Source organism: Armigeres subalbatus, chromosome 2 (assembly GCF_024139115.2).
Source record: "Armigeres subalbatus isolate Guangzhou_Male chromosome 2, GZ_Asu_2, whole genome shotgun sequence".
Lineage (NCBI taxonomy): Eukaryota > Metazoa > Arthropoda > Insecta > Diptera > Culicidae > Armigeres > Armigeres subalbatus.
The window spans coordinates 365240529-365266018 of NC_085140.1; the positions used below are offsets into that span (position 1 = coordinate 365240529).

At 39.0% G+C, this 25490-nt stretch overlaps 1 protein-coding gene across 8 annotated transcripts in view; it reads right to left on the reverse strand.

Moving 5' to 3' along the window:
- LOC134213020 (protein spire) overlaps positions 1-25490 on the reverse strand; it is a 575819-nt gene that overhangs the window by 193935 nt on the left and 356394 nt on the right. For all 8 annotated transcript variants that reach the window (XM_062691477.1, XM_062691476.1, XM_062691474.1 and 5 more), the window contains one exon: positions 17940-18134. In XM_062691477.1, coding sequence (XP_062547461.1) covers positions 17940-18134 — 195 coding nt within the window. The remainder of the gene's footprint in view (positions 1-17939; positions 18135-25490) is intronic.

The following is a 25490-nucleotide window of genomic DNA, read 5'->3' on the forward strand; positions in this document are numbered from 1 at the left end:
GATTTTCGAACAGAATTTTAAAATGAATTTCTGAGGGAATATCCTAAGGAATTCTGAATGAATCTTACAAAGGAATTTTGAATGGATTTTCCAAACAAGTAGCTATTAGAATATAAATAAAAATTTCTATATTTCTCCAAGAATTTCTCAGAAAATCCGGACAGCAGTAAAACAAACTCAATTTTGACTCTAGAATCAAGACGCCAAGAAAAACTCCCAAAATATCGAAATTGCGGATATAAACGTTCCGATAATTATAATTACACTAAGAAAAAGTCACCAATTGAAATACCGTTTGTTATTCAAGAAAAATGTCGATACCTCCTAGAAATTACATCCTACTCTTTCACGTGATGTATTCCTTTTTTGCTTAAAATTAGAAAAATATGAAGCTTAGATTTTTGACATTTTTTTTTTTTTTTTGCACAGGATGGGTTATTTTTGGAACGTGTTTTTTGGTAAATTACCTAGAAAAGAAAGTATAATATAATTTTCAATACAGACGCATAATAATGTCTGCCTTTCCGCATTAACGACGAGATCTGGCTGGAAAATAATTTCAATGACCTGAAAATTTCGAAAAACCACAAAAATATTTCGAAAATGAATAATTATCATTAGACAAATCAGACGATTTTCACGTACAGCTTATCTTGGAGTTTTATTTGGACACTATGACACAGACCACATTGCTCCAAAAACTAAAAAAATGGTTGCATTGGTGAAAACGAGAGCTCGGAATAATTTTTAGTGTTTTTTAGGGCTAATCGCTATAAATTTGAAATTGTTCTAATTCTCGTCCGATAGCAATTATTTAAATTTTAAAATCTATAATGCTTGTTAAATGAGTAAAAAACCAGATAGAATGGATTGAGTAGTGATATTGATGAACATTTTTAAGTAATAAGTAAGAAAAACACGTAGTGCAAAATCCTCGAAACATTGCGAAAGAAAAATTATAGAACTTATAGAATTTAGAACATTAGAATGTTAGGCTATATGTAACCATAAAACAGTAAATTATTTGAATTTTTTTGAATCATTCAATAAACAAAAAGTATTTATAATTATCGGAACGGTCTATATTTGGATTTACTCAAGAATTTCTTGGGAATTTACTGCATGAGTTCCTTTGAAAATTTCAAAGAATTTTTTTCGTAAATACCTCAAATAATTCCCTAAGAAATATATTTAGGAATTATTTCGGTAAGTCATCAAGAAACTCATTCTAGTAAACCTTTAAAAATTCCGTCAGAAATTCGATCGGGAATCTTCGGGAATCGGGAAAAAACTTCCACAAATGGAACCAGATTTTTCTTTGAAATTTCCCTCGGGAATTGCTTCAGAACTTGTTAGGACCATAGGAAATTTCTTGAAGAATTCTTCTGGAAATTTCTTCAAAATTTCTTCTAAGATTAATGCTGACAAATCCATCAGGACTTTCTTCGGAAATTCTTTTTGAAACATTTTTAAAATATTCTACCCATGTAGATGGGTACACTTCCCCTCAATTGTAAAGGCTGTTACGCGCCCTTCCTTAAAGAAGCCATCTCTCGGAAAGCTCAAAAAGGATTGCGAATCTATTTACTAGTCTGTTGGATTACACTGTTGAAAGGAGATTCTCTGTATCCCGCGGGCTTCGCGTAAGTGTCTCTGCTTACGGGTTTGCCACTTCCGATTTCGCCCTTCATACAGCAATGCATTGAAAGCAGAATGGTGATTAAACTCGACTGTACTATTTGGTGGAAGCGTATGCAGAGCAAGACTCAAGCCAGGATGGTGGATAACTGCATAAATACATAGGTAACTGTACCATTTTTGGCCATGTTCCTAATTTGCCCAATTTCTCCCAAAACTCCGAAAATAAAACAGCTTTTCAGGGATTTTTCAGGGTTGCCCAAATTAGGCACTAAGGTGGCCGAAACCGGTGCACTTGCCCTACATACTTCTAAAAATGCCTTCAAAATTTCAGCAATTTCACTGGAACTTCTCCACGAGCTTTTGCATGTATTCCATAAGATATTCCATTTCCTCGGAAATTCATCTAGTAATTCCTTCGGAATTTTCTCCGCCATTTCCTTCCAAAATTCTAGGACGAATTTTCATATATCAGATATAATTTCCTTCAAAAGGAATTACCGATATTCTTAAATTTCTTAAATAATTTCTTTGAATATTCCTCCAAGAATTTCTTCGGCATTTTCTTCAGGGGTTCCGTTAGAAAATCCTCCAGAAATTACAAAGGAGATAGATCCAGATATTCTTCAAGACTCTAAGAATTTTCTTTATATGTTCCTGCAGAACTTCCTCCAGGACTTCCTTCGTAAATTATTTCAAGAAAAACAAGAAAATTTATATGGGAATTGTTTATCAAAATAAAGTATTTTATTAGTCTGTTTGATTACACTGTTGAAAGGAGATTACCTCTATCCCGCGGGCTTCGCGCAAGTGTCTCTGCTCTGCCTTGGTAATTCATCTAGTAATTCCTTCGGAACTTTCTCCGCCATTTCCTTTCAAAATTCTAAGACGCATTTTAGGATATTTCGAATTGCTAGAGCCATTTCCAAAGGCACTCAAAGAAATTACCAACATTTTAAAATTTATTGAATAATTTCTTTGCTCATTCTTCCAAGAATTCCTTCAAAATTTTCTCAAGGGATTCCTTCAGAAAATCCTCCTGAAATACGGGGATAAATCCAGAAAGTCCCAAAAACTAAGAATTTTCTTCATGTATTTCTTCAGAACTTCCTCCAGGACTTACTTCGGAAGTTATTTCAGGAAAACAAAGAAATTTCTTTGAAACTTTTTTATCAATATAAATCGAAACCAGTTTTTTTTTTTCAAAACATTTCTGGCAATTTAAGTACAAGGAGGAGTGAAGGAAATGTTCAATTTGGTAGGTCACATGCCCCATCGTGCTGTAGCTTTTGCATCGTATATCACGAAGCTATCACAATGATACTCCATGCCCAGGGAAGTTTGGAAAAATTCTACCAGACTGGGAATCCAAATCCAACATTCATAGTGTTGACTTGTAGCCACGAATATAAGCACTAGACCAATTAAGATATATTAAATTCAAACCTTCAAAAAGATTATGAACCACCCAATGCGACCAGAATGAGGTTATTCCACATGAAGTTACATATGAGATCAGAAGTTCATCGCTACGCTTGTTGATTTGTAGGTCTGTAGCCAAGAAGATGACCTTAGATGACCTAACATTTAACATGCCAATGCGGGTAAAAGTGACAGAGATAGTAAACAAATCTGCTAAAGTTATAATAGCTATTTAATTAATGCCTGATAGGTAACCTTGGTTTTGCAGATGCAAAAGAACTGCATATTGTGATTTATGTGTTGGCCAATTATCGGCGTGAAATACGAAATTCGGCGGCGTGGTGGCAACCGGCGTATGGCGCGCCGCCGACACCTTAACCGGCGTCGGCGTATGCCAAAAAGTGTCGGCGGCGGCGGCGTGGCGCGGCGGCGCACAGGTCTAATGGCCACTTGTTTGGCGAAATGGTCTTTTTGACAATTGACCATTGAACAAAATTTCGTGGCCTCTCTATTTTAAGGTCAACACCAGACTTTAGGCCAAAAGACATCTAGCCAGGTACCATTTAGCAAAACGGAAACTGTTATCAGATCAAAACTGGTTTGACCGAAAATGTAGTTTGACCGAATGCGATGTACAGCCAAAAGGAAAATTTGGACGGACTTGAAGAAAGTTGTTTACCCTAACAGGTCATTTAGCTCAAAATGCCGTTCGGGTGAAAAAGTCGTTTGACCGAATATACATCATTTGGTAAAAAATGGTATTTGGCAGAAAGAGTCATTTGGCCCTTAAATGTCATTTCTGCAACCTTCTTTGAAAAGTGTCGATCGGCTGAATTGGTCATTTTGCCAAAGAAGACGTTTATCCGAATAGGTCATTTGACAGAAAATGCCGTTCGGCCAGAAAGGTTGTTTTGCAGAAAGGACATTTTTTGGCCAAATTACCATTCCTACCAAAAACTATTTTCGGTAAAATGATCTATTTGGTAAAAAGATTCGGCCAAATTACCAGTTCGGCTGAATGTCCATTTCGGCTGTATGTCGTTTTTGGTAAAAATACATTTTTGGTCGGACCATTTTTGACCTGATAACAGTTTCGGATAAACGTTCAATTCTGCTTAATGGGGTTTGGTTAGATGGCTTTTGACTTAAATGTTAGTATTGACTTAAAAGTAGAGAGGTTACGAAATTTCGTTCAACAGTCTTTTCAACGTAAATGTCATTAGGCCAAACGGATGGATATTATGGACTAAATTACCCATTCAGTTATTGACATTTGGCAGTAAGACCTGTTCTCGGACCTGTTGGCCTAAACGATATTTTCGGACAAGTGACCTATTCTGTCAAACGGCCGGTGACCTATTCATATCGGCCAATCGGCATTTTTGGGTTGATGACCTATTCGGCAAAACGACCTGTTAGGGATAACGACTTTTTCGGCCAAATTACCAGTTCAGACATACGGCTTTCGGCCAATGGAATTTCCAAAGAATTTCTTACGGACAATACACTAGTCGTTCGATAACTGTAACATGACGCATTCTAGACGTCAAACAATTGTCAGACGTCGTCAAAATAGAAGTGCATCTGATTGTTCACCGCTATGCAGTGATCATCGATTTTGACATAGTTTTGAAGCTCAGCTGTTCGATAAATGCAAAACTGATGTAACTTTCGAAATGCAGTTAAAAGCATTGTAGTTAAATGACTTGCAGTTATCGAACGTCTACTGTACAAAGAATTTCCCGTAGAATTCCAAGAATTTCGAACAATTTTTCGTTGAATCGTTTTGAACAATCCTCCGCGAAAATTTTAAAGAAGTTTCCGTTAAACTTACGGAGAATGCATTAAGGATCTGGCTTTCTCAGTCTACGGACCAGATCGTTAATGCAACATTTTTTCCAGTCGTTAGTAACACTTATGGAGAATTTCTCCTGAACCTTCCAGAGAATTGTTCTCGAAAACTCCTTAGAGTCTCCCGCGAAAATTCTCAAGAATTGACTGTTTTATCGTTGGCCATGCCAAACAAGCCGTCTTTATTATTCTAGATTGAGAAAGCCAACGGTAAAACATCCATTCAACCAGCCGCACTCTACTACAATTATCAATAATGTTCTGTACAAATTTGGAATAATACTCAATAGAAACTCAACAAGACTTTTTCATAAATTTCCGTAGTTTTTCAAAAATTCTGAAGTTTCTCAAGTAAATTGCGACAAATTTTCTGCTGAAATTCCAAAAAATTGTATTTGGGAATTCAAAAGAGCTTCTCTTGGGAATTCCAAAGATTTCTAGAAACTTCGAACAATCCGAAAAGATTTTCCAAATTTTGGTTTTCCTCCAGATTTTTCTGGAAAAGTTCATTAGATTTTTCATGCGAAAATAAAAAAAACATCTTTTAATGTCTTGAAAATAACCCGAAAAAATTTTAAAAAAAATCTTAGGAAAACGTAATGAAAAAATCGCCACGCCGATTCACGCCGCCGCCGCCGCCGCCGGGTAAAATGACTTTCGGCGTGACGCCGAAAACGCCGCCGCCGCCGGCCAAAATTCTGGCAAACGCCGCCGCCGAGGAATATCTGACCGGCGCACACCTCTAAGCCGGGCAACGCTCAGGATGGAGATCTTTCAAGTCGGCCCTTTGCACCACCGGAGGTGTACAGGACCCATAACTTAACTAACCGGCCGCGCGATGAAGAAGACAATATATATGTAGATCCGGCGATCGTTCTGCTGTCCGAAACAAGAGAAAACACACACTGAACTCCCCTTTTTTCCTGACTGACTGTCCTTCGAAAATAACAACAACTTACACTAGCTCTGATCAATCACGGAGTAGCAACTGTTGCCATGTCTAGACCAACATTTAAAAAGGGTGTATCAGCCAAAATCTATTCCTTCTGATTCCTCGTCTACGTACCAAATGTAGACGAAGAATCAAAATGAATAAAATTAGGTTGTTACACCCTTTTTAAATGTTGGTCTAGATCAGTGGTTCTCAACCTGGGGTACATGTACCCCTGGGGGTACCTTCGCCGGGCCCATGGGGTACCTCGGACAAAAATGCATAATGGCGGATTTTAATCAATGAATCAAAACTTGTTGATAAATTTTTGATTTACCGTCATCGGGGCTGACAATGGGTATAGGAGGTGAGAATGGGTCATTTTGTCTTGTACATAATATGCACGGCGATTCATAACTCAAAGACTATTGAATCCATCCTCAACTACCAGCATGGATGAAGGGGTGAGGGACAAACATCAAAAGGACAGAACGACGAATATACTAGACACGGTGGCTCCGGATCAGAGAAACGACTGGTATGACGGTGAATGTGAGCAGTGTTGAGGAGAAGAATGCAGCATGGGCGAGATTGCTGCAACACCACACTAGGGCGAACGAGGCACGATACAAAGAGGCGCGGAAAAGACAAAACTCGATTTTTCGGAGGAAAAAGCGCCAGCAGGAAGATCGAGACCGTGAAGAGACGGAGCAACTGTACCGCGCTAATAACACACGAAAGTTCTATGAGAAGTTGAACCGTTCACGTAAGGGCCACGTGCCACAGCCCGATATGAGTAAGGACATAAACGGGAACCTTCTTACAAACGAGCATGAGGTGATCCAAAGGTGGCGGCAGCACTACGAACAGCACCTGAATGGCGATATGGCAGACAACACGCACGCAGGATATGCGACTTCCGGCTCCGAATCTCCAGGAAATCCAGGAGGAGATCGGCCGGCTGAAAAACAACAAAGCCCCTGGAGTTGACCGACTACCAGGAGAGCTGTTAAAACACGGTGGTGAGGCACTGGCTAGAGCGCTGCACTGGGTGATTACCAATGTTTGGGAGGATGAGGTTCTGCCGCAGGAGTGGATGGAAGGTGTCGTGTGTCCCATCTACAAAAAGGGCGATAAGTTGGATTGTAGCAACTACCGCGCAATCACATTGCTGAACTCCACCTACAAGGCACTCTCCAAAATTTTATGCCGTCAACTAACACCAATTGCAAGAGAGTTCGTGGGGCAGTACCAGGCGGGATTTATGGGTGAACGCTCTACCACAGACCAGGTGTTCGCCGTACGCTAGGTATTGCAGAAATGCCGCGAATACAACGTGCCCACACATCATCTATTTATCGACTTCGAAGCCGCATATGATACAATCGGATAACTGAGTTTCAGGGGCATTCCCTTCGAAACGCGCAGAGGGTTACGGCAAGGTGATTGTCTTTCGTGTCTGCTATTCAACATCGCTTTGAAAGGAGTAATACGAAGGGCAGGGATTGACACGAGTGGTACTATTTTCACGCAGTCCGTCCAGTTATTTGGTTTCGCCGACGACATTGATATCATTGCACGTAACTTTGAGAGGATGGAGGAAGCCTACATCAGACTGAACAGCGAAGCTAAACGAATTGGACTAGCCATCAACCCGTCGAAGACGAAATACATGACAGGAAGAGGCACAAGAGAGGTCAATGTAAGCCACCCACCAGGAGTTGCTATCGGTGGTGACTAAATCGAGGTGGTTGAAGAATTCGTGTACTTACGATAACGATACCAGCAAAGGAATTCGAAGACGCATGATGGCAGGAAATCGTGCGTACTTTGGACTTCGCAAAAGGCTCTGATCGAATAGAGTTTGCCGCCGTACCAAATTGACTATCTTTAAAACGTTTATTAAACCGTTAGTTCTCTCGAGACCTGGACGTTGCTCGTGGAGGACCAACGCACACTGGGAGTTTTCGGAAGGAAAGTGTTGCGTACTATCTATGGTGGGGTGTAGATAGCGGACGGTACAGTTATTAACTGCGAGGTTTCTTAGTCAAGCTGCCAGTTTTGCATTCGTATATCATGAAGTAAACTACCTTTCTTGAAACTACTGGTCATCAGGGAAGCAAATACAACATTGAGCTTCGAAATCTACAGGAAGCTCACGAACACGAACATAGAGTCATCCCATATACATCGAACCATTAGTATCAACATACAATGGCAGCATTTCATCACATGATCTACAGAATGCAGACGATACCCCTGAGCGAAGAAGGAAAAAAGAAGGATACAACACATTTTGGCAACAGCGGATATCAACGGATACCAGCAGAGGACTACGAGCGATCATCAATAAGAAGGGAAGGACCCTACGACGAAATGGACTTACAACGCTGACACCGATAGATGAGCCACTAAAAAGAGTTTCGGTCCCATATGATCTACACATCACCAACTACGCCCTCGACTAAGAAAATTCGGCATCGATCTAGTATTCTCCAGTAGATGCCACCAACTCAAGTCTTCATTGAATTCAACGAAGGGTAATAGTGGAAATGTTGATTAATGCAAGCGTTTATAAAATAGGGTAAAACGGTATAACATGCCCCCATATTTTGCAAACATCAAAACTGTAGCTTTTTGTGTTTGGCTATTATTTTCATTATGTAGGGTAAAATGCACAATAGTGGACCCCCTAGCAGCGGAATTTTGTTCTTCCTGTCATAAGGAGTAGAACTTTTCAACATAATAATTCTGATTGATATCTAATAACAAGTTCTGCATCTCCTCTTCACGATACATACATAAAACACTTAAATACACGACGTTATTCGTTGAAATTAACACTAGCAAGTCTGACTAAATTCGCCCAATTCGGCCAATAGGTGGTTTTACAAATATTTAAAGGTAAAAAACTTGGAATGAAGGTAACCGAGCAATCTTCTTCTTATTCTTCAATGGCTCTACTTTTCAACTGGAGCTTGGTCTGCTTTTCAACATAGTATTCCATTAGCATTTCCTCAGTTGTTAATGAAAGCTTTTCTATGCCCGCCCCTATGCCCCTATGTATGTATCTTGTGTGGCAAGTACAATGGATACACTACCCCCAGGGAGTCGAGAATGTTTCCCACTCGAAAGCATCCTAGGCTGGACCGAGAATCGAACTCGCCATCTCCTGGATTGGTAATGCTACGCCTTTGCTCGCAAGGCTAACTGGAGACCCTCACCGAGCGATCACATTTTAGTTTTTATTCATTTCAACAGCCGCACTTTTTTCTGATTGGCTGTTTTTCTTGTGCACTCACAGATTAAAGACCCATCAGTTTTTTCCTATTTTACAGGCAGTAACTTCAAATGTTTATATATCATTCTCCATATCAGCGCCTAACAGGTAGCTGGAACGAATGAAAACGAATTAAAATATTAGAGGTTCATCATGCTACATAAAAAAATCATCCAGGGCACGGGTGCCTAATTAACCATCATAGACGTGTGGCATTCGGTACAAAAAGAGAATAAAAATTGTTCGACTTTCGGAATGCACCGTAAGCAAATTACTCATTTTAATGCTGGCCCATAAAGTGTGCAACGGAAGCCGCTGACCGGTCGTCCACTTTAGGAAAATATTAGTTTAGAAGCGGTCATTTAATCACTTATAAAACGAAGGAACAACTAGAGCATTCCGGATATAAGATGCGAAGTAGTTTAATTATAATCTATAATTTTGAGAAAATTGCATTATTTGGTTGATGATTTTTTGATGATGAAATACGTATTTTCAAGTTAAAATCCATAAGTGGAATTAAATGGCTTAGTATTAACTTCAAATACAACCCGCGGACATTAGATTGTTTTACACTGTTTTACAGTATGAGATCCTATCCAAATCTGGGCATCTGCAAAATTGCTAGATTCTTATTATAATGTACTCAGCATAATATCAAGTCAATTGGTATATAACACCCAAAAACGTCATTAATTGTTTTGTGCTATTTGTACACATTTATATTCAACGATGATGACCTTCGATGGATGATCATACTTGAGTGTCACCATTTTCCAATCAAAAACCCTTGCGTGTCAATCAATGTACCATTCTCTAAATTAGCAACACATTTGCTCTCACCCATCATATCGCAATTAGCTCAATTCAATCCTGCTTCAAAACATTCGTGCGAAACAAGCTTAATTCCCAATAACAAGCAATTAAGTTCGCTGAAAGCTGTCACTTTTATCCGCACAGCGAGTCAACTAGCGGCTGCGGCAAGACGACGACTACGGTGCATAATCCTCCTATCGGTTGAGCGGCGTCTGACTCATTGGTACGATTAACTTGCCTATGAAAAACACTCACGTGGGCGATTGAACAGTAGCACCAGCATGTTCCCAAACTCACACATATATCTGTTTTGCGTTTATTGAAGTAGTCACCGACCGCGCTAGAAATTGACTGCTTGCAACCCAGACTCAGACGGTAGTTATTAAGAGAAAGATTGAAATTGCACCACATACTAACCGCACCTAGATTATAGCTGTCAGGCGGGCAGTAACGTATGCTACTTGAATTACCCTACACTGCACTGGGATCAGGAGCTATCCTCGCGGCATGGCTTTTTCCAACGCAACTTGGTATCAGCTTCTACATACGCGTCACAGAGGCTACCAATTAATTCATCATTTATTTGATTATAATATTTGAAATGGGTAGACATTTCGCATCCAGCGCAACTACTTTGGTTAATTGTATCATGAGTAAATGATGTTTAAATGTAAAAATAGAATGAAGGTGTAATACGACAGTCCGGCGTGTTTGAAAACTCAGTACGTACGTTGTAGATTTAGAAAAATATGGAAGTAAATACAGTCATTAGCTATTGATGTTTTGTAATTCCATCAAATGATTGGATAATTTTTTGTCTTTCTCGTATACTAAGTACTAAGGATCACTCCAAAACCGAACTTTTGATAGAAGGTTCTGAGACCCTATACCAATCGACTTAACAAGACGAATAGTAGTGATGTCTGTATGTGTGTATGTATGTATGTATGTGTGCGTGCGTATGTGAGTGTATAAAAAATGAGAGACACACTTCTTGCTACTTGGCATTATCTGAATTGCTCGCAAGAGGTTAAATTCGACGGGGAATGGTGTCTATTTTTTCGCTATTGAAAATTGATCCTGTTCGCAGTTTGAAAAAAAAAAACATTGGTACCATCACCGCTGGAATATTTTTGGTATTTGTTATAGATTCTTTCTTATTCTAAAAATCTGTTTCTAGATTGCATTGATGATCTTAAAAAATTAAAGCGTAATAAGCGTGTAAAAAAAAGTATCAAAATATAAATTTTTGATTCAATTTTGTACTTTTTTCATAAGAGGAGGGTTGTGGGGAGTTCAAACAGCCTAGAAATGATATATTTGTGTTTTGGAAAAATTTGGCTCCTTTACTTCTATAGTTATTGAACTTTCACTATAGTAATTGAACACAATTTCGGGAAATGAGACAGATTCTTAAGAAAGTAATAATAGCTCCGTCCAGTGTTTTATGTTTAGTAATTTTGAAAAAGCATATTTTACGCAACATTTAACCAACGAATCAGTTGGGTACGTCGTGGGACCCCGCTATAAAATACCTTGCATCATGTTCAATTCTTAAGCTTTAAAATCCACGAAGAACATTCTGCTCAAATTCACCATTTTGTTAGATACAACAAATTGGAAAATTATCCATTCTTTAGTAAAATACTTCTTTTAATGAGTTACTGGGAAATTCTATCTCATTGTTTACTTTTAGGATCTGTATAGGCTAGATTAGGCTATGGGCTCACAAGTTATGGCAAAAATACTATTTTTATAATTTACAATCCAGTATTTTGCGCTCGGTAATGGCGGCGTGAGTTCCGTACAGATTGACGTTCAAGAGGTAGAAAACATTGGAACTCATCTAGTTTGCAATGGATAATGAAAAATTCGAAGAACAACAAACGTCAACTACTTTGAACGTCCCAGCTTTGAACGAAAACAAGCTTTCCCAATGGGACTTGAATTTGGATGACGAATTTCATCCATAAATATTTTTTTCATTTTCAGGCATAAAAAAGGCCAAACCAAGATGATGTAAGACCTTAGGGCCAAGAAGAGCCGCTTAATAAACGACTTCTGAATATTTTTCTCTAGATCTTTGGATGAGGCTCCAAGAACTTTGCCTTTATAGAACATCCGAAATATATTTATGCAAGTGATATCTTCAAGTCACAAAACCGTTTAATTCCCTTTATGTATATGAATACGATTTTAAACAGATAAACGATGATATATAGCTCATCGGCATTTGACACCACTTCCGCAGTAAGGTTTAATGTAGATTATGAGAAAGTTCCAACTGGGCTAGGTGACCATCAGGTTTTCATCTGAATATAATTATGTGATTGCACTGATTTTGTGACATAAAGACATTAACTGCAAAGTTATGCAACGAATGGGGAATGTTTCAGAAAACTTTAGAGCCCACACCAGCTTATGTTATTCAAATGGACGTCTATTCTCACTTAATTTGAACAACCTCAAGATACTCTACTAATAGAATAAGTCTTACTATTTTTCCAAGAATACGTACATAATTCTCCCAAAGAAAGAATATTTTTTTGGCATACGCAATGAAATACTCTTTTATTTACGATAAGCACACTTATTTGCGATGGACATGAATAATATTCGTTGTATTTCGCCACCCTATAACCAGAGACCGGCGGAGTGAAAAACTGTCGAAATGGTAACGTATGAAAATGCATGAAATAGTGAAAATAATACCGGCATCACTTGAACTTTTTGCTTGCTTCTTATGAATGCAAAAAGTAAGCAAGTCGAATTGGAACCGCTTTTGATGGTTCGATTGGAAACAAGATGACGTCTTCGCCGATCTCTTATTATAGTATTTCTAGTTGTATTCAAGGTTTTATCGGTTGCTTCTTCATGCAAGAAAATGAGAAGGCTACCATATAAAATAGAGAAAACATATCCTGAGAAAATTATACAGAAGATGCCTTCAACGCGTTTCTTGTTTGGCCTGTCGTACGTCTGAAAATGAGAAAATATGTAGATAATTGAAGCATTTATAAATATAAGAACACTCCAAAAATCTAAACGTTATTTCCACCTGAATTTTCAGGTACATTTTACGTGCACACGTAACTGCAAATGCCTCAGAAAATTCAGGTGGAACTTACGTGTCCGGTGAATTATATCCAAAACTCAGGTAGAACTTACCTGATTTTCACGTAGAATGAAAATTCTATCGAAAAACCAGGTAAAAGTTACGTGAATTTCAGGTGGAAAAAATCTACGTACTTTTTTAGGTGGAAACAACGTGCAGATTTTTTTGGGTGAACAAATCCAAATGGAAATCCTTGATTTTGCTCATGATAATTGACGTTTGTTGTCAAATTTCAATAATCCATTGCAAACTAGATGAGTTCCAATGTTTTCTACCTCTTGAATGTCAGACTGGAGGGTACTTACGCCGCCATTACCGACCGCAAAATACTGGATAAAGGCAGTAGAAACACAATTAAAAGGATTTCGCTTGCCATGTCACCATACGAGGTAAAAGCTTAAGCATAGCCTCTGTGTACATACCGCCGAATGCTTCTGTTCGACACAGAAACCTTACGACTATTTGCTCAGCAATGCCTGAGCCACGGTTGATCCTAGAAGATTTTAACTCACATGGCACAGTCTGGGGGGAACTTACCGATGACAACCGTTCATCCTTGATTTATGACATGTGTGGCTGATTAAATTTGACATATTCGAATAATGGGGAAGCAACACGTGTAACATCTTCAGGACTCGAAAGTAGAATTGACCTCTCAATCTGTTCGATTTCACTAACATTGGATTGTACGTGGAAAGTGATTCAGGATCCCCATGGTAGTGATCACTTGCCTATCGAAATCTCAATTACCAAGGAGACAGGTAAGAGTGATCGCCATAAAGGAACCGGAGAAATCTGTCTCGGATCACAATTCGTACCGGCCAATCGCGATGTTGTCGTGTATACGGAAGCTGTTTGAGAAGATGATTCTTAATTTGCTCGACAAATGGGTTGAATCGAACGGCTTTCTATCAGATACTCAATTTGGATTCCGCAGAGGCAAGGGAACGAACGACTGTCTTGCGCTGCTTACTACAGAGATCCAACTGACCTATTATCAAAAAGCGCAAATGGGTTCAGTTTTCTTGGACATTAAGGGGGCTTTTGACTCAGTTTGCGTTGACGTCCTTTCAGACAAACTCCACGAGTGTGGACTTTCACCAATATTGAACAACTATTTGTATAACTTGTTGTCTGAGAAACATATGAGCTTTTCTCATGGAAACTCGACAACTTCAAGAATTAGTTACATGGGTCTCCCCCAGGGCTCATGCCTAAGCCCCCTTCTTTACAACTTTTACGTCAGAGATATCGATATATGGATGTCTCATGGAAAATTGCACGCCTAGACAGCTTGCGGATGACGCCGTCGTCTCCTTTACAGGAACAGCGGCAGACGATCTGCAAGGACCATTGCAAGATACTTTAGACAATTTGTCTACTTGGGCTATTCGGCTAGGTATCGAATTCTCTCCGGAGAAAACTGAACTGATTGTATTTTCTAGGAAGCATAAGCCGGCAAAATTAGAGCTTCACCCTGAGGGTAAGAAAATCGCTCAAGGCCTTTCACATAAATATTTAGGGTGTGGTTCGACTCGAAAGGCACGTGGGTAAGCACATTAGACATCTGTATCAGAAATTCCAACAACGAATCAACTTCATGCGGACTGTAACCGGAACATGGTGGGAGCCCACCCGGAAGATCTGATAAAGCTTTATCGTAAAACGATTCTGATGGTTATCGAATATGGTAGTTTTTGTTTCCAATCCGTCGCGCAAACGCACCTGTTAAAACTCCAACGTATCCAGTATCGTTGTCTCCGTATCGCGTTGGGTTGTATAAACTCGACTCATACAATGAGTCTAGAGGTACTTGCGGGAGTACTTCCTTTATCAGATCGTTTCGTGGAATTGTCGTTCAGGTTCCTCATCCGGGTGTGAGGTTTTAAACCCATTGGTCATTGAGAATTTTGAGAAGCTAATCGAACGAAACTTCCAATCAAAATTTATGACAGTGTACTACTGCTACATGAGCCTGGAGACTGGTCCTTCTTTGAATGTTCCCAATCGTGGTTGCTACCTGGACTCCTCCAGATATACTGTAGTTTTTGACCTGAACATGAAACAAGAGATCCATGGAATATCAGATCCACATCGATCGGTGTGCATACCACCAATTTTTGCAAGCAAGTACGGTCATGTTAGTTGTGATAAAAGGTTTTTCACCGACGGGTCAAAATCAAATGAATCCACTGGTTTCGGTGTCTTTAACAATCTTCATAGCGCCGCTCATAAACTTCAAAACCCTTGTTCCGTATATATCGCAGAATTAGCGGCTATACACTGTGCGTTAGAGCGAATCGCCTCTCTTCCCTCTGATAAATATTTCAGTTTTATGGATAGTCTCAGTTCTTTAGAGGCTATTCGTTCAATGAGGCCGGTGCAGCACTCACCGTATTTCCTGAGTGAAATACGAATCATATTGAATGCTCTCTCGAATCGCTTTTACACTATCACCTTAGTATGGGTCCCTTCACATTGCTCGATTCCGAGTAACGAGAAAGCGGACTCACTTGCCAAGGTGGGCGCTATGGAAGGCGATATGTATGAGCGCAAAATCGCCTTTAACAGATTTTTCGCAATGGTTCGTCAACTCAGTCGGCATCGGAAATGGGATGAAGAAGATTTTGGGAGTTGGTTACATTCTATTCTCCCACATGTATCGAAGAAACCTTGGTTCAAGGGATTGGCAATTAGTCGAGACTTTATCAAGGTAATGTGTCGCCTAATGTCCAATCACTACTCTTTAAACGCACACTCCTATCGAATAGAGCTCGCCGAAAGCAATCGATGCGACTGCGGTGCAGGTTACCAAGACATCAACCACGTTGTCTGGAGCTGTCCTAAATACGATGTTGCCAGGTCCGATTTATGTGCATCCCTCCGGGCCCGAGGGAAACCAGAAAAGGAAGACCTCAGAGATGTGTTGGGTAAGCTTGACCTAGACTACATGGTTCTTGTATATAATTTCTTAAAACGAATCAATCTCTTTGTCTGAACCCCCTGTCTCTTGTAAGGCCATGTCCACCTTGTTCCCACCAGCTTCGCTCGAAAAATCGTTTGTTTGTATCATTACAGTTTATCCCTGTCTACACCTCGTTAATCAGCAATGAACATGCCACAACATTGCCACCTAGACCCCATCCTATCCATTTTTTTTTTCTTGTACTCCTTAACCTCGACCAAGCCGCGAGTCTTTCGGCTCCCCAAGATTAATATTATACATTAAGACGACAATCATGACTGTAAAATTAATAAAATAACGGCTCCGCTTGAGCCTGCTGGCGCTTGAGCCTTGAATTAAAAATAAGTTAAAAAAAGGATTTCACGTTGAATACAATCTTTTGCAAGCAAATCGGTTAGGGATAAGTGCCAAGAAACTTTTTGCGCGCACACACAGACATCGCCCCAATTTGTTGATGGGCCTTAAAAAAAAGGTTTTTGGGAGCGAACATATAGCATTTACGTAGCCTTAGTATATGAAAAAGGTAAAAAATAATCCTTCCTTCCTTTTTCTCCTATCCTTCTTCCGCCTTCTTTCTTTCTTCAACCTTTTTCCTATATACCTTATTTCTTCTTCCTTCCACCCTTTTTCTTTTTCCTTCTACCCTTTTTCTTCTTCTTTCTTCCTTTATCTCTCTTCCTACTTTCTACTTTCTTCCTTCTTTCTTTTTTTCTTCTTCTATCTTCTTTTTTCTTTCTCCCTTCGTCTTTCTTTTGTATCGTTTCTTAAGTTTCGCTGTAAAAAAATATAAAAGGACTGGCATCTGTCCGATTTTGGACCAAAATTGGCCTTAGCATACCGTCGTGCGGGGCTTCTTTTGACAAATCGGGTGCTCCATTTAACATGTTGAAACAAGAATTATTACGTAAACTACTGTCAAACTGCTATTACCATTCGGGTGCCTTGTTGATAGTTGGATGGCAACTTTCTGTTTCAATTTGGTGTTTTTTCCGTTTAATTTTAATTTAAATCTAAAGTTGCCCCCGGTTGTGACGGACAGTGAACTTCGGCTTACGACAAATTTGGGAGCAGTTTCAAGAGATTTTGTTCTTTGAATGTTTTGTATCACAAGCTTTATCGAGGATTTCGATCGACTACCAATACTGGCTATTTCGGACTATCGTGATTTTTTTTATGTGAAACAAACATTTTCCTACAGAACGAGCACTTTGGTGCTAAAAATTAATCAAATTTTCTAGAAAGATTTATTAATCACTTTACAGTACTTGTAACTACTAGATAAACTTTTCCTACAAACCTCTGCAAGCATTAGATTTTGAAAAATTGACACATCAATGTTTACTGGACAAACTTTCTAAAAAACCTTTTTACGGACAACTGTTTTGCGTCCGTTTTGTGACCTTTTCAGGTAAATAATTTTAATTTATTTATTTGACGTACTTTTCTATATTTCAAGTACTGACAAACCAAAAGGGCCTAATTAGACGTCAAATAATCCAAGGGAGAAGCAACTATGGTAAGGAATTATGTATTTTATAACACTGATTATTTATACGCGGATATGTACGGACGGACAATTGTTTGACATAGCATATAATCAGACGTTCTATTTGCGAATGAATCTCTGTTGTAATATTTGATTTAGCAAGATCAAGTAAAAAACTTTTCAAAAATTGATGTAGCGCAAAATAGACATCCAATTGTTAACGAAAAAGGAGGATATGTTTTTCTTTAGGATACCGTATGGTCACTGTACTTTAATATCAAAACGTTAGTATGGGATATAATAATAAATAAAAATCCAGCAGATTTTTCCATAAGCTTTGATTTTAAAGTAAGATCAAATCGCCAGTAAATAAGTCAATATTTTTAATATAGACCTTAACATTCTACGGTGACAAAGAATAGTGAAGAAACTCACCCAATCGTTGAAGTGGATTTTCTCCAGCACCTTGCCGGAGGTTTCCGCTTGGGCCTTGAGTCGGAGCACCTCGGCATCGCCTTGGCATACCCGCTGTAGGAACGTTCTTAATTCTAGGGTTTCGGTAGCTAACGCCCGGCATACGGCCCGATAGTGGTCCTCTGGCTTCGAGGGTGATACACGTGACGAACAAAACTGAAAAGAATAAGAAAATATCGAAAAGTTAGGGTGTGAATTGCAGATGGGTAGCTACATTATTCGAAGTTGAATTAATAACGAAGGACAAGATAAATAATTATTCACAAAGCTAAAATCAAGGAGTTTATTTAATAGTAAAAGTGAGTCGTTTTATGAGAGGAGAAGACATTCCACTAAATAAAGCTCAAAGAGAAATTTATTTTCGTTTACTACTTTATGTTTGCTTAGTTCTTACTTTTATAATCAATGAATTAACAGCTGTGGCTGGTTTCCAACCCGATGTTGACAAGATTCAGACGGTAAACGTACATATATGATGCGCGAATAGCAGCAAAAAGACCGCAGAATTCTGTATGGTGAAAGTCATCTAACACGAGATAATTTAGCATCCAAGATTCTTTTCGCTGTAATGCTATTTATTTTCAAAATAGTACCTGACGTATCCATGCATCCTGCAAAACACATGAAAGGAACGTATCTTTTATTGCACCAACTATTTATGAGAATAAATTGCGATTACTCTCCCATGTTGCGAAACCATTGTCAAGTGATTAACGAGTGGAGAAAGACGACTATGCTAGTTGCTTGCTAGTTGGATGAATCGCGTTGAAAAATCTCTTCCGATAGTTTAGTTGCGATAAAACGAAACGCGATAGCCATTGTTTTCTCAGTATCCCTCTGCCTGCAAAAGTGCCTACCCTGGCAATGCTCGAAGAAGATGTGGTGTGCATAGGTGGATATCTTTCTTCGTCCGGGATTCAACTGGTTTGGCTGGATATTTTTTGTTTGCCTTTGTTTGATTTCTGGTTGGTTGGAGGAAGTTTCAAGAGTTGATGCTGGACAAGGGCGCACAAAAAGGTTGTCATACTGATGTAACAACACATAACTGCGCGAACGCGATATGCGTCTCTGTGCTTGGATCGTTGTGGGAAGTCTTGCGATGATGGCGACAAAAGTAAGCAAGTTTATGTAATTGTATTCCGCTTGTTATAGGGTCTACGTAACGGGAACTCAGATTTAAGATATGTCACCGTACAGGAAACAAGCTTGCAAATGATTGCGCAATTGTGCTTCGTAAAAAAACGTTGTCTCTTGCATTCAATTATGCTTAACTTGCGATAAATTTACAGGAAAGATATATTGCCTGATTAAGAATACTGTATACATAATATACAAAGTACAATCTCATGCCATCAGATAATAAAGAGCTTTGCCAAATGATTGATGTGGTGCCAGTGTTATATCCAAAATGTACTTCATTCAATAAACCTGACCTTGAGAAAAAAAAACTATCTCTCAGTGCCAGAACAGCAAACCTGTACACATCTGACGCAAACAGCAAACCTGTGGGTACACATCAAACGCTTTTGAAAAGTGAACTCCCCATTTGTATGTAGGTGGCAATCGTGGTCGTGGTTAAAGAATTACCAGAAATGTTTTACTAAGAGTGTGTAATAAACGATTTAAAGTTATTCGCCCGAATTTCATTCACCAGAATGTCAAACACCAAATAGGGTATTTGTTCCATTATGAATAACATACTCCTATATCAATAACATTCGCAAAACAGGCTATCCTGCTCACTCACTGCTAAAAAAAATCACAAAAATGAGAAACAAAGCAATTATTTAGCGCTTCAATTCTTTGTTTGCGACTTTTATTGTATGAGAAAATGTTATGAATTCAAGTTCTTCTAAATTCGACTAAATTCGAATACTACGAGTGCTAAAAAAAAATCGAGTTTTGCCACGAGTTGCAGACGCCTTTTTTTTTGCAATGACGAAAAATGGACTTTAATATGACTTTAATATAAATCTGTACCAAAATTATACTTGTACTAATTCCTTCCAGAATTTACTCCACATGATCATTCTTGCCAATAAATTATGTTGCTGCAGAGATTCCATGTTGCCGTGCCACATTGCATAGTTCGATAAACCGTGAAGCGATAGATATACTTGCTTTTGGAAATTTTTGATGTCATGTCCATCAAACTATTTCATTTATTACGCGACGCAGATAATACACTATTTGAACACTTACCCAAGCTAATTCAGCAAAATGTAGTCATGTAACTACTGTTCTGATGTTGGTTTTTCATTATAGCACCCAAATGAGTGTTATAATGAATATTATGCAACCCATTTGGGTTGTATAATGTTCATTAAAGCACCCATTTTGTTGGTATGGAAAAGTAGGCCGTTTTATGACTCAACGGCGAACTGTAAACCAGATATTATGATCAGGAATTGCAAAAAAACTTATTTTAAATCGTTTGCCTGCTTATTCCGTCGCCTGCTTATCTTTCACTACCTGGCTAATCTACCTAGATATTCCGAAATCATTTCATATCAATTCAAACGTACATTTGATGCACAGAATATCCTCAGTTATGGGGTTGAAGATATTCGATACGATTTGTGAACAATTAAATCTGTTAAATAAAAGCTTGAAAAGAAAAAAAGGTTTTTTTTTGTATCGGCGCTTGGAACCTCGTTCATTTAAACATCATGAGACTATCACAATACTATTTTCATGCCCAGGGATCAGTACTGGAAAAGGTCGTGATCGTCATAAGACAAAGAGCAAAGCGCCTTTTTCTATTTCAGGCGACCAAATGAAAGAATCGTGGGTTTATTTGTTCAATTCCGCATGAAAGGCAGTCATGAAAGGATGTTACGCTTTATTTTAAAATTAAAATTATTTTAATAGATATATGCGAAAAATAGTGACTAGTCGATAAATTAATCATACTCCTTTAATTCACCGAGTTGAAAGTGACAATAAACACAAAAATAAAGCAGATATTGCACACTGTCATGCCCTGTCATGGAACAAATTTTTTAAATATTTTTTGAGATTTTTGTAGCATGCACTTCATTCTTCGCGTTTCTATAGATATTAAAAGGGCAAATATGTAAACATCGCGTGACATCTCTCATTGAAAATGAGAAATTACAGTACTGCCAGGGAGGTCGAGAAAATTTTCAAAATGACGAGACAAAATTGGGAATCGAACCCAGCTATTTACTTTCTATTTCCAGTCACCTTCAGCATACCTTTGCTTTGTAGCCGTGCATCTTACCGCACGGTGAAGGAAGGCCGCTACATTACTATCATCATCATCATCATAATCAATATAATAGCCCTGTTTGTGACTAGCGGTGACCAGACGAAGCACGCGGAGAAATTGTCACAAAAAATAAAATATTTGACACTTCTTTTTTATTATCAGATGCAGAAAACAAAACCAGTGACAACCTTAGACAACCAGATACAGCATTTGATGAAAAAAATCACAGTAAATAAACGTTGAAAATTTTGATTGAAAAAAAAAACACTTGCCACGGGCGCTACTGCGTCCACAAATAAACTAGTGATAAATCATTCAGTTCAATCAAAGTGCTGATCAAGTGAGGTTGTGTAAGCTATTTGTCAGTCGGTCGTCAAACTCAGACCCGACCGCATTGCGTAGGCAAGAGCACGCAACTCAGGTTCAGTTCCATCAAAGTTATTTGCCTATTTCCGGGGACAACCTCACTTGATCAGTACAGTTGCTGATGAAGAATGTGTATAGCCGCCAGAGATTCTAAATACTCACGCTCCTCTAATGTGGACGTGTACAATACACATGTGGAAGTGTTGGCTTGAGAAATGGATTGCGAGTGATTTGACTATGCGTTCAATTTGGGAATCTCGAGCTCATTCAGTAGCCGCTAGGTTGCGAAAGCCGACGGAGCTACGAACGCGTAGCTTAGTTGGTTAAAGCACCAGTTTAGCGTACTGTAGGATCATGGGTTCGAGTCCCATCGAAGGGAAACTTCGTACCTCCAATACATTTTCCAAATCAATATCTTCCACATAATGTACATATTCACATATGAGTTTTCACAACATTGTAAAAAAAAAGATAAAACTTTGAACTGATCCGTGGAAGAGGCAGGGGTGGCCCAAGTGTTCTCGCGCCGTGGTAGTTTCTTTGAGTTTCTTAGCTAATAAGTCGTGTGTGCAAAGGTTATGAACGGTGTGTTATCGTGTGTGCTGGTGAATAAAAACAGAACCGTGACCACGCCGCTACGACGCCCGACAACCCACATCGAACCATCGAGGCCATTCTTGACCCCACCATCAGCTTGCGAGGTTTTCCCGGGGCACGCCGGAAGAGGGACGCGATCGCCAATCAACGCGCCCTAGGCAGGGCATCACCGTAGAAGAAGAAGAAAGTAAAGCAACCGTTTTTCCCTCCGTTGGTGACGACCGACGGACATCGACGCACGTGCCGCGTCGTGCCAATCGTATGAGACCGTAAGTTTCCGATCCGGAGACCAGCAAAATCCAACCGTAGTCGCAGCATCAGCATCTAGGCAAGCCGCCGACCCGCCGGCGATCAGCGAGTAATTTACCGCTATCCGTACCATCCACCACATGGATGCGCCGTCGTACTAGTCGTCGCGTCCATTCACAAAGTGAGTACTCTTGTTTTGTAATCCATGCGCATGTGATTTTCTGCCGCAACATAGCCAATATCTGTTGCTAGGCGAAGACACGGCACCGCCGTAAGAAATATGCTGAGGGTCGATTAAGAAGCACAATAGTCGAGGCGTATGCGTAGCAAACGCACTGCACGTTTTTCTTGCTGAGTGAACCACACCAGGAGAACACACACGATAGGAGGCTAGGGACCGAGTAGGCATCAATGGGAAAGGTGTAGAATGGTAGGAGCGAAGAGATAGGCAGACGATGAAAGCGAGAAGAACATTAGTGTCTGTAAATTGAAAGCTCTAATAAATTCTGGATAAAAGCTCCGTTGTATTTTTGATCTTGTGAAACACTGCAGACTAAAATCATTTGTATAGTGCTTGTTATTTGAGGTCCCGGTGAAGTGAAACTGGTTGAGATTATTTAATGTAGTACGTTTCGTCTTAGTTATTTTTGAAGTAATTTTCTACTGGGGAGGTTGGCTCCGAAACCAACCGGGCAACTCTAAAATCGGACGCGATTGGTTTTGAGGGAAAATTTGGTCGCTTTACCAGTGATGATAAACCCCCTCCACACAGTTTCATCACTGGCCGGCGGTTGTAATTAGGTAACTGGCAATTATTTTATTAAGCCGTTACTAGTAGCGTCCTTCACAGGCGCAATTTAAGTTAGCCACCTGTCTTCCATAGGGTAGAATACGGCATTGGCAGGGTGCGACGGTTGTTGGCACCCTCAACAATATTTGCGTTTTCCAGCAAACATACACTATTTATGAACATAATTATGATTCAATCACACAATTTCATGTCTAAGCTTTCATTTGACTATGTTGTTTGTGTAAAAGTAGCAAGATCTGATGTGTTAATCACCGAAACAAATTTGCACGTACGAAATCCTTGCTATTATTGCATTGCCAAAGAAAGCAGCGCACGAAAAGCAAACTGTTACTTACTTTTTTGGATAGCCTGTTTCACCTCTTTATTGCGTATGACACGACAAATTAGGTACGTAAACTACTTTTTACACTTTATCAACACTTGATTATCACCACAAAGAGCAAATTTATGCAGTATTTGCTCTATGTTTCACTAAATAAAATCGGGACTGTTCGTTTTCTTTGACAGCAGCACACTTCGGAATCGAGCGAGAGAATGTGTTTGTGAGCATATCAAACACACCCTAAAAAGATACCACACACAATTCTATGTGATTTTATTTAAGCAAAAATACGAACAAAATATCCGGCGATGGCATTTATTTTAAAAAAAAGTAAAAATACAAATGCTTCTTCAGATTTGTACGCAGACCATGAATTATATCAAAAGTGATAGCCACACCATAGTATTTTAACCCTTATGTGGCTGACAGAACCGTTTTCCATTTGCAACTTCAATACTTTCCAAGCTCTTAAAAACAATCATAACCATTCCCGTTCCTACATAGCGCATTTCAATCATAAATAATTGCCTACTTTTAGGGTATTTTCTATTATTCAACTGTGAAACGTTGAATGGGGTGGCTCCAGCGGCTGGATAGGACAGTGCTGCCCATTATTCATATATGAAGACTCACGAGATGGAATATATTGTTAATATAGGGGAACGGTTCGCCACTTCATCTCATAGCTCCTATTTCCATCCTATCAAAAACAAAGCAATGGAAAGGAATTTTGTTTGTTTATTATTTTTGTGATTTTTTCCAGCAGTGAGCACGCGTGTGGACAAAAAGAAGCGACAAATTTGGTGCCGTATTTCTTTGTTTAGCGATGAGATGGATATATGTACAGTGAGATGGAGATCGGAACAGTTCCCCTACTATACAACCAGAACCGACGAGCTTCGTTTCACCTAACATTGATTAATTATATATTTTTACATTATTAAAAACGATTAAGTATTCGAAATTTGCAAATTTTGATTCCATTTTTGGATTAATTTTCGATTAAAGCAGAAATTTGTATTTCATTTGTATGGGAGCCCCCTTCCAGAAGAGGAGGGTTTAATACCATCATAAGAACCTTCATCGCTCCAAAAGACCCCTACAGATGTTCATGCCGTTTTCTAGTCTATAAGGGCAGACAGACAAAAATTCATTCTTATGTGTATAGATTTGGTTTTACGTAGTTTACGTCGACCGGTCGTGTCTTGTACACAACCACCATGATTTTTTTGATGAAACAAACATATCATGTAAGGACCGCAAAGAGCAAGTTGTATATTTGAAACTGGTTGATAGACTTTTGCTTACGACTCTAAGGCATTACAAAAGACAAAAGATGTAAATCTTGGCAGCGGACAAAAAGCATTTAAGTTCTCTTCTCCAAAATGGCCAACATTCTTCAAATAGGTCGAAAATGGTAAAAGTTATGATAATATCAATATCTGGGTACACGGGTGGGTACCCTAACTGCCATTCACGTCTGTTTTTTGTTGGCCGCATAAAAGTTAAATTTGTTTTACAATGTGTTTAAATGCTTTTGCCTATATGTCTACATCACATAAAATTGATGCCAAGGCTAAAAATCTATGTTTTGTTTTAAGCCAATTTGATAAACAATAAAGTTTGTTCCAAAATTGAGTAAAGCGAGATGAGCGTGCGGCCGATAATTATGAATGAATTTTACTACTGGAGGATATAAACAACCAGCATTTGGCACCAATACATTACCAGTTTTCTTCTTCCATGTCTAGCTGCTAAAGAGAGCAAACTCATTGCTGATAATAGAAATTGCTATGCCAATAGAAGAAACGTTGACCTGTTACTTTATATTAAATTTACTGAGTTTGTGGTAAAAGCTGTTATATTTAGTGAACACCAATCATCAAAGAAAGAGCATACAAATGTATACCAGTTGAACTATACCTGTGTTTTAGT